The sequence below is a fragment of the Lethenteron reissneri genome, chromosome 34 (assembly GCF_015708825.2).
Source record: "Lethenteron reissneri isolate LAM-NWPU_2019-01 chromosome 34, ASM1570882v1, whole genome shotgun sequence".
Taxonomy (NCBI): domain Eukaryota; kingdom Metazoa; phylum Chordata; class Hyperoartia; order Petromyzontiformes; family Petromyzontidae; genus Lethenteron; species Lethenteron reissneri.
The window spans coordinates 860,713-873,858 of record NC_083812.1 but is presented as its reverse complement, the minus strand read 5'-3'; the positions used below and the strand labels follow the sequence as shown (position 1 = coordinate 873,858).

The 13,146-nt window shown below is 58.4% G+C and overlaps 1 protein-coding gene across 2 annotated transcripts; it reads right to left on the bottom strand.

Moving 5' to 3' along the window:
* Nucleotides 1-4,021: 4,021 nt before the first annotated feature.
* On the bottom strand, nucleotides 4,022-12,194 carry LOC133350472 (DNA-directed RNA polymerase III subunit RPC4-like). Of its 2 annotated transcripts, none has more exons than XM_061564811.1 (9): nucleotides 12,125-12,137; nucleotides 10,371-10,590; nucleotides 9,312-9,355; nucleotides 8,292-8,461; nucleotides 7,604-7,725; nucleotides 7,201-7,348; nucleotides 6,079-6,407; nucleotides 5,090-5,245; nucleotides 4,022-4,375 (listed from the first exon to the last, which is right to left on the bottom strand). In XM_061564811.1, exons 2-9 carry the CDS (start codon nucleotides 10,539-10,541, stop codon nucleotides 4,244-4,246), a joined length of 1,272 nt encoding a protein of 423 aa, XP_061420795.1. In that variant the 5' UTR covers nucleotides 10,542-10,590; nucleotides 12,125-12,137; the 3' UTR covers nucleotides 4,022-4,243. The 2 variants fall into 2 exon arrangements, with proteins under 2 accessions (XP_061420795.1, XP_061420794.1); XM_061564810.1 differs by having other exon boundaries at nucleotides 4,023-4,375; nucleotides 12,086-12,194.
* Between the last annotated feature and the right edge of the window lie 952 nt (nucleotides 12,195-13,146).

Genomic DNA, 13,146 nt, shown 5'->3' with positions numbered 1-13,146 from the left:
GTGTTAAACTCTGCTCTGTGAAGTTTGAGTCCAGTACCCTCCTTCACATACCACCTCATCCAACCTCCATCTCCCCCCACCCCCTGCCAGCAGAGCCGTGAGGGGCCCCCCACACACCTTCAAACTAAACCAGCAGCACTGCACCTAACGGTGACGTCAGAGCCCAGGGCCCTGGGGTGGTCGCCCCAATTCGCCTCTGCCGCTGCTCTGCAGCCTCGCACAGCGCCATAGCGGAGATCGCCACGGGCGGGCGGCATTGCTACGCCTCCCGCTGGAGGAGCGGTGACTGGGCGACGATAGGTGGATGGGCTGGTGCTGTGTTTATCAGCAGAGGCCACTGCAGGAAAAATCCATTCGTGGATTGTCCTATGCTCCGTCGCCACCAGACCACATTGGGTGGGTGGCTAAAAGTGATGGGGGCTTTCTCCAGAAACTCCAGTTTCCTCCCACGCCAATCAAATGGGCAGGGAACTGGCCAAACGTCCTAATGTAGCAGGATCCTTTGCTGCATAAATATAAACAGTATTTATATTCCCGACGTCCTTTATCTGTCAAGTCTCACAGCAGTCACCAATCCAACTTCTCGGTTGTTGACGCGACAGTGGTTCCACGCTTGCTGTGTATTCACATCGGGTTTCCACGAGTCCAGTCCACCTCGTTGCAGTCTTCTCGGTTCAAATAGGAATTCGTGTCACAGGCTGCACGCACCCGATCTTTGTTGACAGTGTCCCGCGCAACCCAGAAAATGTGCGTTCAGCGGGAGCGGTGGTGCAGTGGTTAGCACGCTGTGTTACGAAACCCAGCGACCCGGGTTGGATTCCTGGCCACGGATAGCATCAGTGGCTAGTGACATCTGAATCGGTCTTGGGACTCGGCCTAAGTTGACTCGGCTCGACTTTAATACCGGTTACAGTAGGTGGGGGGGGGGGGAGGCCAGGCAGCCAGCCATGGTGCCATCCCCCTGGCACACCATGCTGACATCATCAGCTGTTCACTAACAGCACTTGCCTCAGCTGGTTGTTAAATGGTACAAGGGGGACATTTGCTTTTGTACAAACACGCGCACACACACACACAGTTCCTCGTCATGGGGAGTGCCCAGTGTAGTCGAAAGGAGAAGATTGGTGGAACTGTGGACAATGGTGAGAAACCAGCAGGCTCAGCCCGAACCGACCAGCAGGCTCAGCCCGAACCGACCAGCAGGCTCAGCCCGAACCGACCAGCAGGCTCGCCCGAACCGACCAGCAGGCTCAGCCCGAACCGACCAGCAGGCTCGCCCGAACCGACCAGCAGGCTCAGCCCGAACCGACCAGCAGGCTCAGCCCGAACCGACCAGCAGGCTCAGCCCGAACCGACCAGCAGGCTCAGCCCGAACCGACCAGCAGGCTCAGCCCGAACCGACCAGCAGGCTCAGCCCGAACCGACCAGCAGGCTCAGCCCGAACCGACCAGCAGGCTCAGCCCGAACCGACCAGCAGGCTCAGCCCGAACCGACCAGCAGGCTCAGCCCGAACCGACCAGCAGGCTCAGCCCGAACCGACCAGCAGGCTCAGCCCGAACCGACCAGCAGGCTCGGCCCGAACCGACCAGCAGGCTCAGCCCGAACCGACCAGCAGGCTCAGCCCGAACCGACCAGCAGGCTCAGCCCGAACCGACCAGCAGGCTCAGCCCGAACCGACCAGCAGGCTCAGCCCGAACCGACCAGCAGGCTCAGCCCGAACCGACCAGCAGGCTCAGCCGAACCGACCAGCAGGCTCAGCCCGAACCGACCAGCAGGCTCAGCCCGAACCGACCAGCAGGCTCAGCCCGAACCGACCAGCAGGCTCAGCCCGAACCGACCAGCAGGCTCAGCCCGAACCGACCAGCAGGCTCAGCCCGAACCGACCAGCAGGCTCAGCCCGAACCGACCAGAAGGCTCAGCCCGAACCGACCAGAGGCTCAGCCCGAACGACCAGCAGGCTCAGCCCGAACCGACCAGCAGGCTCAGCCCGAACCGACCAGCAGGCTCAGCCCGAACCGACCAGCAGGCTCAGCCCGAACCGACCAGCAGGCTCAGCCCGAACCGACCAGCAGGCTCAGCCCGAACCGACCAGCAGGCTCAGCCCGAACCGACCAGCAGGCTCAGCCCGAACCGACCAGCAGGCTCAGCCCGAACCGGACCAGCAGGCTCAGCCCGAAACCGACCAGCAGGCTCAGCCCGAACCGACCAGCAGGCTCAGCCCGAACCGACCAGCAGGCTCAGCCCGAACCGACCAGCAGGCTCAGCCCGAACCGACCAGCAGGCTCAGCCCGAACCGACCAGCAGGCTCAGCCCGAACCGACCAGCAGGCTCAGCCCGAACCGACAGCAGGCTCAGCCCGAACCGACCAGCAGGCTCGGCCCGAACCGACCAGCAGGCTCGGCCCGAACCGACCAGCAGGCTCGGCCCGAACCGACCAGCAGGCTCGGCCCGAACCGACCAGCAGGCTCGGCCCGAACCGACCAGCAGGCTCGGCCCGAACCGACAGCAGGCTCAGCCCGAACCGACCAGCAGGCTCAGCCCGAACCGACCAGCAGGCTCAGCCCGAACCGACCAGCAGGCTCAGCCCGAACCGACCAGCAGGCTCAGCCCGAACGACCAGCAGGCTCAGCCCGAACCGAACCAGCAGGCTCAGGCCCGAACCGACCAGCAGGCTCGGCCCGAACGACCAGCAGGCTCGGCCCGAACCGACCAGCAGGCTCGCCCGACCCGAACCGACCAGCAGGCTCAGCCCGAACCGACCAGCAGGCTCAGCCCGAACCGACCAGCAGGCTCAGCCCGAACCGACCAGCAGGCTCAGCCCGAACCGACCAGCAGGCTCGGCCCGAACCGACCAGCAGGCTCAGCCCGAACCGACCAGCAGGCTCGGCCCGAACCGACCAGCAGGCTCGGCCCGAACCGACCAGCAGGCTCGGCCCGAACCGACCAGCAGGCTCGGCCCGAACCGACCAGCAGGCTCGGCCCGAACCGACCAGCAGGCTCAGCCCGAACCGACCAGCAGGCTCAGCCCGAACCGACCAGCAGGCTCAGCACGAACCGACCAGCAGGCTCAGCCCGAACCGACCAGCAGGCTCAGCCCGAACCGACCAGCAGGCTCAGCCCGAACCGACCAGCAGGCTCAGCCCGAACCGACCAGCAGGCTCAGCCCGAACCGACCAGCAGGCTCAGCCCGAACCGACCAGCAGGCTCGGCCCGAACCGACCAGCAGGCTCGGCCCGAACCGACCAGCAGGCTCGGCCCGAACCGACCAGCAGGCTCGGCCCGAACCGACCAGCAGGCTCGGCCCGAACCGACCAGCAGGCTCGGCCCGAACCGACCAGCAGGCTCGCCCGAACCGACCAGCAGGCTCAGCCCGAACCGACCAGCAGGCTCAGCCCGAACCGACCAGCAGGCTCAGCCCGAACCGACCAGCAGGCTCAGCCCGAACCGACAGCAGGCTCAGCCCGAACCGACCAGCAGGCTCAGGCCCGAACCGACCAGCAGGCTCGGCCCGAACCGACCAGCAGGCTCGGCCCGAAACCGACCAGCAGGCTCGGCCCGAACCGACCAGCAGGCTCGGCCCGAACCGACCAGCAGGCTCGGCCCGAACCGGCCAGCAGGCTCAGCCCGAACCGACCAGCAGGCTCAGCCCGAACCGACCAGCAGGCTCAGCCCGAACCGACCAGCAGGCTCAGCCCGAACCGACCAGCAGGCTCAGCCCGAACCGACCAGCAGGCTCAGCCCGAACCGACCAGCAGGCTCAGCCCGAACCGACCAGCAGGCTCAGCCCGAACCGACCAGCAGGCTCAGCCCGAACCGACCAGCAGGCTCGGCCCGAACCGACCAGCAGGCTCAGCCCGAACCGACCAGCAGGCTCGGCCCGAACCGACCAGCAGGCTCGGCCCGAACCGACCAGCAGGCTCGGCCCGAACCGACCAGCAGGCTCGGCCCGAACCGACCAGCAGGCTCAGCCCGAACCGACCAGCAGGCTCAGCCCGAACCGACCAGCAGGCTCAGCCCGAACCGACCAGCAGGCTCAGCCCGAACCGACCAGCAGGCTCAGCCCGAACCGACCAGCAGGCTCAGCCCGAACCGACCAGCAGGCTCAGCCCGAACCGACCAGCAGGCTCAGCCCGAACCGACCAGCAGGCCAGGCCCCAACCACCTGGCCAGGTCAGGTCCCAACCCGTCACTAGGATCAGGTCCCAACCCGTCAGTGGGTTCAGGCCCCAAGCCCCTGGCCAGCTCAGGTCCCAAGCCTGCTGTGGCCGTGGAGGAGGCTCTCGAAGTTGGGTGTGCAGATGAGACGGTGGCACACGTGGCCCAGCACCGTCGCGTCGCCTGTGCGCCCCTCCTGCAGGCGCACCGACACCAGCTCCTGCGAGGGGGTGGAGGAGGTCATTAGGGTCGGAGGTTGGAAAGGTTTGACCGAGTCAAAGTTCCACCCGGCTCTGTATGGGAAGCGCTAAGGCGAATCTATGAAACCTATGGCGAGTGACTTCATTTCATATGGGTGTATGTGAGCCTATGGGACTATGTGAACATAGGGGACTATGCGAGTCGGGGTGTGTGTGAATATATGGGTTTCTTTGTGAGTATGGGTCTCTGTCTAAGCCTTCGGCTCTCCATGTGAGCCAGTGGGGGTGTTTGTGTGAGAAAGCACGGACAATGACGCCTCTGCGGTGCGTTCCAGTCGCTCGTTGTATCCACCAGTTGCACGCGTCGTCAAGAGACCAAAAATCCCGGCATGGATTTTGTAGCCTCCACAAATTGGCACTGCGTAAGGAGCCGCCCTCCCTCCCAGTGCCTGCCTGACACCCTCCCGGTGCCCTCCCGGTGCCCTCCCGGTGCCTGCGTGACACCCTCCCGGTGCCCTCCCGGTGCCTGCCTGACACCCTCCCGGTGCCCTCCCGGTGCCCTCCCGGTGCCTGCGTGACACCCTCCCGGTGCCCTCCCGGTGCCCTCCCGGTGCCTGCGTGACACCCTCCCGGTGCCCTCCCGGTGCCCTCCCGGTGCCTGCCTGACACCCTCCCGGTGCCCTCCCGGTGCCTGCGTGACACCCTCCCGGTGCCCTCCCGGTGCCTGCGTGTACCTGCAAGAAGGAGCAGTTGGTTCCCATGCCGACATCAAGCTTGACGGTGCCCAGCACCAGTTGCACCTTCCCAGAGGCGCGCACAATCAGCCGCCCCACCTGGCCCTCGGAGAGGTCCCGAAGTGTGCAGGCACCATCGCCCTCTCCGCCGGCCTCCTGAGGACGCACGCATACACACACACACATGCACGCACGCACGCACCACGTTGCCGCGAGATGTGGGACCCAGCATCCAGGTGAGGTGCGCGTGCGTCCGCGTGATTCACCCTCCGCACTGCGTACTAAATACTTCCGAAGACAATCGCACGTTGCATGACGTCGTATAATATAATCCATGCGCACGCACAGTTTGTCTTGTTTTTAAGTACATAAAACGGCCACTGGTGTCAAGTTGATTTTGTTTAACCAGGCGAGAACTCGAGGGACGATGACGAGTCTCGTTCGCAACAGAGATCTGGGTTGTCAGCAAAATGACAAAAGCAAAACAAGCGAAATGAAGTACAGCAACGAAGCAAAGAGAAATCAGCACAAAAAACAACTGCACAAACACGTATCAATGGCAAGTAATAAACTCCGTGCAGCATAAAGTCAGGCTCGGGCAGATTACCCCTAGAGACTAATCACGGTGCATTTACAGATATTCGTTACAGAAACATCAAAAGATATAAGGTAACCATTGTATCAACATGTAAACCAGTAGTTTTTATACATTTTTAGAGAGGGGGGCCCCTTTTGCTGATAAGACTTCAGTGTGAGGGCCGCCACACATTTGAAACCATTGGGTTTGACAGCATGATAGGGTGTTTTAATATTTGTGTATTGTCGGGGGCCGCACGTCAGGGGCCACACGAAAGGCCACCAGGGACCGCCACCATCAGTCGCCCGCGGGCTTTGCAATGAAGAACACTGCCGTGAAAACAGACGAGGGTCCGCATCAAACGCAATTGCGAGGCGATGCTGATCCCTGCTTCGTGGGTTAGCGCCCTCACCTCGGCCTTCTCCTGCTTGAGCAGCATCGTCTGGCCGTCCTCCGTCTTAATTTCCCGCTTGATGGATCGCTCGTCGGCTCCGGCCGCGTCGCCCGCCCCGCGGGACGCCGGCTGTCCCGGCAGCGTGTCGGGCAGCTGCAGGAACAGCAGCCCAGAGTCGGCGGCGTCGCCACCGCCGGGGCCGCGACCCTCCTCCTCCTCCTCCTGCAGGCGAAGCTGGCGCAGCAGCTGGCTCACCGTTATCGGCGCGGACGAGGAGAGATGGGGCGGAGGAGCGAGCACCGGTCCTCCCTCCTCATCCTTCACCTCCGTGCCAGGCTCCTGTTTGACTGCGGGGGACGATGAACGGGCCCATGCTAAATAGACGTCAAATGACTCGCCACCACTATCGTCATTATCATCATCACCACCATCATCATCAGGAATTGTTCATGAGGATGAATTGGGAATAGAACAATGGGCAATTTAGAGGCCAATCGATAAACTGAGCAATCCGGTTTATTTTCCGGGTCACCGGTAGTTTGACTCAATAGCACGTGACCAGTGGCCACAGCCCATAACGAGAGGCATACTCGACGTGGTGTGTGCCCGGCACAGACATATTTTCTGGTTCGTCGATAGATTGTTAGCCACCACAGCCATTGCGAGTATACTGGATGTGGTGTGCCAGGTGTGGAAATCTTTACCGGGTCACAGACCGAGACAGATGTCTAAACTGTATCCCTGACTTCATTGTTGTAAATTGCTGACCTCGTGCCCCCTCCTGCACATCTGTGAAAAAGAGCTTCACAGCTCATCAGATTCCTCCAGTATATCAAAAATAAAATCTGATTCCAACTCTAATGGTTCTGATAAGAGCGTAAGGATACGGATTTGCACTTAATGGGGCGCCGTCAAACCTCGGCAACTCAAAGCACCTTGCGTCGTGACACTTCTCATCTCTGCCCTGCTCGAGTCTGACCAAGGGTGCCCCCACCCTGGTGGCAGCTGCCCCTGTGCAGTCCGAGCTAAACGCAGAACCGCCCTGACTGCCAGCAGGGAGGGTGGGGGGCGATGCCGCTGTGGATGGTTTTGCCCAATGGTTGATGAAGCGCCATGCCCGAGCTCCGTCGCCGTGGTTACCTTTGACGGCCTGCGGCGGGTCCACCTCCATCTTCTCCACCTTCGCCTTGCAGGAGGGTTCGTCGCGGAACGTGTCGCCGGAGTGGGACAGCGGCAGCTGGATGGGCAGGTTCCCGGGGTCGTTGACGAGCCCCGGGTCATCGACGAACTGCCTCGCACAGGTTGGAATCGTCGTTTAGGGGGGGCGGGGGGGGTGGTGGATGGGGTGGTGGCTGCTTGGCTGTTACTCACTCACGGCACTCCGGCTTGTTCAAGGCTCTCCGGGGGATTGCTATATTTGCGATGCGTGCATGTGTACACGTGTGTACGCGTGTGTACGCGTGTGTACGCGTGTGTACGCGTGTGTACACGTGTGTACGCGTGTGTACGCATGTGTACGCGTGTGCGAGTGTCTTGTGCTCACGTCGTCTCGCTCGAGCATGTTGAGCAACTTCTTGGTCTCCTCCTCCGTCTCGCACTTCTCCTTCTTGATGTTGATGATGGGGGTGAGGCCGGTCTGGGCGGGATTGGGCGTAGCCTCCCAGCCTGCTCGCCACACGCAGACAAAGACCCGCCCCCATATAGCCTTAATAAGACTGTTGGGGTTCGTGCTGTTAGCCGGCACCTATGAAGGCCAGAACGATACACAAGGGGGTGGGTGGCCAGCATCACGCCCAGCCGCCTTTGTCTTCCCAGTGGTAATGTTTACACACACACACTGTACTCATTTGAGGCCGAGTCAAACTCGGGGAGTCCCAGGACCAGTTCAGATAATCGTCACTGTTGTTGGCCGTGAGCAGAAATCGAATTCGGGTTGTAGGGTTCGTAGCGCAGCGCTACGAATCCCTGCACCACCACACACATACGCGCGCATACACACGCACTCACAGCACCGCCAACACCCACATGACACCTCGACCACAACATAACACGTGATGACAACACCGCTCACACAACACACGCCAAACGTGACACTGCCGCCAGTCCTCCCACACTGCCACCACCCACACAAAAACGCCACAATCCATGCACACCGTGGTTGATCGTGGCGAAAGGCACGAATTAGTCCGTACTCCGGCACTAAAGTTCCAAAAGCCGCGCAACGCGCTCACCGCCCGTCTTGCGCCGCAGTCCGTCGGCCGGACCCTGCTCGAAAATTGAGTGAGACTGGATGACCTCGCCGCGACCTCGACCCCGACCCCGACCGTCACGGGGGCCGCCTCGCTCGCGACCCCTCGGCTTGGCGCCACGTCCGGGCGACGGGCCGCCCTCCTCCCTGGGTCTGGGACATGGGGTCGGCACAGGGTCGGCACAGGGTCACCAACGGGAACGGCACGGGATCAGCGCATGGCACGGTCCCCGCGATACTTCTGGGATCACTGGCCAAGATGGTCATGACCTTGTAAGAGGTCGCCATCGAGAGCCCTGGTGGCTCAAAGGGCTGAGCGCTGAGACGGCACCCTCTGCGATCCTTGCTTTGAATCCAGGCAGCAGCCGGTGATTAAATTGGGTCCTCAGGAAGGGTGAGTTCATGGTCTAAATCTGGACTCGATTTACTTAAATTTAGTTTTGTATTTAATTTGGCTAAAATCCCAATGTGAGATTTCTAACACAATGGGATGTACCGTTCTGCCAGAGATTTGTAAGGACCCCTCGTCATTGTGGATTGCAGTCTGCCAGGCTCGGTTGCAGCGAGCAAAGCGAAGCCAGTGGAGTTGGAGCGGTACCTTTCCATTTTGCCAAACTGATACAGATTTAGCTGGGGGGTGCGTAGGGGGAGGTAGGGGGAGGTGGGGGGGGGAGGGTGGTGGGGGGTAGAGCATCGGAACAAGCCAGTGACATTGGTCCAAGGGCTCAAAAGCGGATGGCGAGTTGGCCGATTACTTTGTTTTTGCATCCAGGTCACAGCAGCTGATTCCCAGATTGCCAGGGTTAAACCCGGAGCAATGCGACTCCCAAGAGGGAGTTTACCAAGGGCTGAGGCCACGCGCTCAGTGCAGCAGCAACAGCAGCAGCATTATCACCGACTATTTATACTGTGACAGGGGGAGCCCTCCTGTGGCAGCTGTCCCTGTGCAGCACACGCTGAACGCAGCACTGGCCTGCAAGTGACAGAAAGAAGCAACTCTCACCTCTCATTCACTTTTCGGACCGGGATGTTCGGCGCGAACGTTTTCTGTGAAGGGAAAAGCAACGGAAGGGGGGAGGAGCCGTCAGAGTGGTTTTGTGGGACGCGACATCAAACCCAGCCGCCCTCCTAGACAACCTCCGCCGCCAAGAACCCGCAGAGTTATTTCCAGCGCCCAAAGGCGACGATCGATGCAAATCCAGGTCGCGCAGCCTCCGGGCTCGCACGCAAATCCCTGTGCGGTGCTGCTGCATGTATTTGAGGAACGTGAACCTCCCCGCATGAGCACGAATGTTTCGACAGCAACCTACACACAACGGGTGTGTGGGCAGGTGGGTGTTTGCATTCCAAAATCAATGTTTATCAACACAGGAAAAAAAATATAGATATCGTATCATAATTCAATTTGGTAATACATAAAAAAGGAGGCGGTAAATGAGAACAAAATTATGTTGGAATTTCTTAGACTGTTACGTAGCAAACCCGGAATTGCGAGACAGAGTTGTGGTGGTTTCCTGTTTGTTCGCTGTGGGGAGGCGGAGGCATTGGAAAATCACAACCCTGACCTCGTGCACAGCTCAGTGACCTCTGCCCTTCATTCGTGACCCGTTACACCATTCACGCGAGGCTGCCAGGGCTGGGAACACCAACATCATCAACCGCACGCAATGTGAGGCGGGGCTCTTGTTAAAGCCCTGCTGCGGATTAGAGCTGGGTTAGGGCTGGGACCTGTGGCCGGGTGGCTACTTGGTTCGGGTTAAGATTCGGTCTGGTGCGAGGAGTTGGTTGTATGAATTGGTTCAGAAAGATTAACAATAAGCTCCAGTAGCTTGTTGGTTCGGGTTTATGAGTATGCCTAGACATGGTGGCTGGTTAGGGTTAGAACTCGTGCGCTCCGCTCCCAAATCGCTTGCCACACAACACTCGTCCAGCACTTCTCAACCGCGATCGATCTCACCAAGGAGCGGACAGTGCCCAATAATGGCCGCACACGCATGCCACGTGGCAATTCGAGTCACGTGGCGCGGCGGCGCGTGTGAAGGAAGCCGCGTGGACCGGCCACCTTTTTCACGCCGCCCAGGGTGAGGTCTCGAGAGCGGATGGACGGGAGACGGCCCGGAGTTGGGGCACCCGCGATCGGGGGCCCCTTCCTGCCGGGCAGCAGCATGGGAGAGGCCGAGGGCGCGGGGGACTTTGCCCCGTCCCCAGCGCCCGAGCCCGTAGGCCCCGACATCGCTCCGCCGCTCTGGAGAGGCGGCTCCTATAGGGCACGGGGGCTCCCTCTGGTGGCAGACACGGATATTTGCTGTTAGTACCTTGGTCTCATTTTTCGATTTCAAGCTTTCGTGACTGCAGGGATTCATCTTCTTGGTTATTTCGGTAAAGTCACGTAGAATTGAAATAATAAAATAATAATGGTCTCATGGTTTATACACTCGATTTGCAATCCAGAGGTCGCCGTTTTGATCTCCCGGGGCGGCAGTTGAAACAATGAGCAAGCTATCTTCTTGGTTCTTTCGGTAAAGTCAGACTCTGTCGCCTCGACGGACCTGGTTTTCACCTGAGGACGGCTGCTTGCGTTGTGGCCGAAACGTCGTGAGAATAATTTTATTATGTTTTCTTTTTATTATTTTATTACTTCCCTTCTACGTGACTTTACCGAAAGAACCAAGAAGATGAATCCCTGCAGTCACGAAAGCTTTAAATCAAAATCTAATGAGCAAGCTAATTAAATCGTTCCGCATCGGGCCACCCAGCAGTATAAATGGACCCACCAGCGTGTCGCTCGGCAGGGCAAAGCGTGGGTGTGCACGGCTCTCTCGAGACGTCTGGCTGCGTGGAATCGGCCAGAACAGAAGGGCTCCACCAGCAGGGCCGCGCCTCTACCAACTGCGATCAGCACGGCTGGCTACTTACGGTGCGATCTAAATTCAACATCCTGTAGTTACTTACCTCTCTACCTTGATACATGTCGAGAACGTCGTCAATCCACTGCTGGAAACTATATTACCGGCAATAATGCTCGTTAAAAAAAAAGTGTATTTGAGTTGAACAAGGCCCCATCGCAAAGTGTGCTACACCTGCCAATTACCGGGGAGACCCAGATAAGTCGAAACCGGCCCAGCTTGATGTAGTAATACAAGAACAAACCTGCTGGAAAGCATCGGTTCAAACGGATATTTGTGTGAAGCAATGAATATAAATGTATTTTTAAATAGAGTACAGCCCTGTCGTCAATCCTGCACCGGGTGCCCCGCCACGCTGTGCGAGCAGCTGGCGAGGCCGGGCTGTCGCACACACGCTGGGACACACACACACGTGCAGTGCGAGCTGCGTGTTTCTGCGCTGCAAACATGCCGCTCGCAGCCTCGTCCCGCGGCCGACAGACACCGCCTTGTATGCGCGGCTGTCGCCTATCCAAGCACGAGCCAGGCTCGGTCCTGCTTAACCTATGGCCAATGGACTAAAAACATCAATCCCGCAATCGGCCCACACCGACAAGAACTGCCCCCATCTCTCTCACCCCGCTTTCACATTCCTGGGCGCGGCCGCCTCTCTCGACCGGCGAGAGTGTGGCGAACACGGCGGGCCAAGCAGACAACGCGGCAGGCTCCATCGCCGACTAGGCCCCGCATGTGTCTGAATGTTACGGCACAGCATCACGGAGGGGCGAATTTGAGTCCCGGGGTCTCCATGAGTGCCCCCTCCCCTCAAGTCTCCCGCCGTGAATGTGAGTCCCCTCCAAAAGGAGTGGGAAAGGTGGGGGGATTCCCATACCACAATCCCAGTTTCCCGGAGTCTCGGAGTCGCCTTTACCACGCGGCCCGCGTTCGGCGATCAAGAACATCGGCTCCGCCCTCTCTGATTGGTCGAGCGGCCCGGCGGTCTCAGCCAATCAAGTCGCGATGTGAATGGGGAAACCCCCAGAACGAAGATGACGACATCGGCGGAGTTCCCTTCGCGGCGCGGGCGCTGCGTGGAGATGATAAACGACCCCGCGGTGAGAACCGGTTATCTCTATTAAGAGAAAACCGGTTATCTCTATTAAGAGAAAACCGGTTATCTCTATTAAGAGAAAACCGGTTATCTCTATTAAGAGAAAACCGGTTATCTCTATTAAGAGAAAACCGGTTATCTCTATTAAGAGAAAACCGGTTATCTCTATTAAGAGAAAACCGGTTATCTCTATTAAGAGAAAACCGGTTATCTCTATTAAGAGAAAACCGGTTATCTCTATTAAGAGAAAACCGGTTATCTCTATTAAGAGAAAACCGGTTATCTCTATTAAGAGAAAACCGGTTATCTCTATTAAGGGAAAACCGGTTATCTCTATTAAGGGAAAACCGGTTATCTCTATTAAGAGAAAACCGGTTATCTCTATTAAGAGAAAACCGGTTATCTCTATTAAGAGAAAACCGGTTATCTCTATTAAGAGAAAACCGGTTATCTCTATTAAGAGAAAACCGGTTATCTCTATTAAGAGAAAACCGGTTATCTCTATTAAGAGAAAACCGGTTATCTCTATTAAGAGAAAACCGGTTATCTCTATTAAGAGAAACCCGGTTATCTCTATTAAGAGAAAACCGGTTATCTCTATTAAGAGAAAACCGGTTATCTCTATTGAAAGAAAACCGGTTATCTATATCGGGAACCGGTTATCTCTATTGAGAGAAAACCGGTTATCTTTATTGAGAGAGAACCGGTTATCTCTATTGAGAGAGATAACCGGTTATCTTTAGTGAGAACTGCAGAAGGAATCTGATGAGCTATGAAGCTATTTTTCACAGATGTCCAGTCGGGGCTGGTCAGCAAGTTGCAGCAACAAACAGCACAACAAC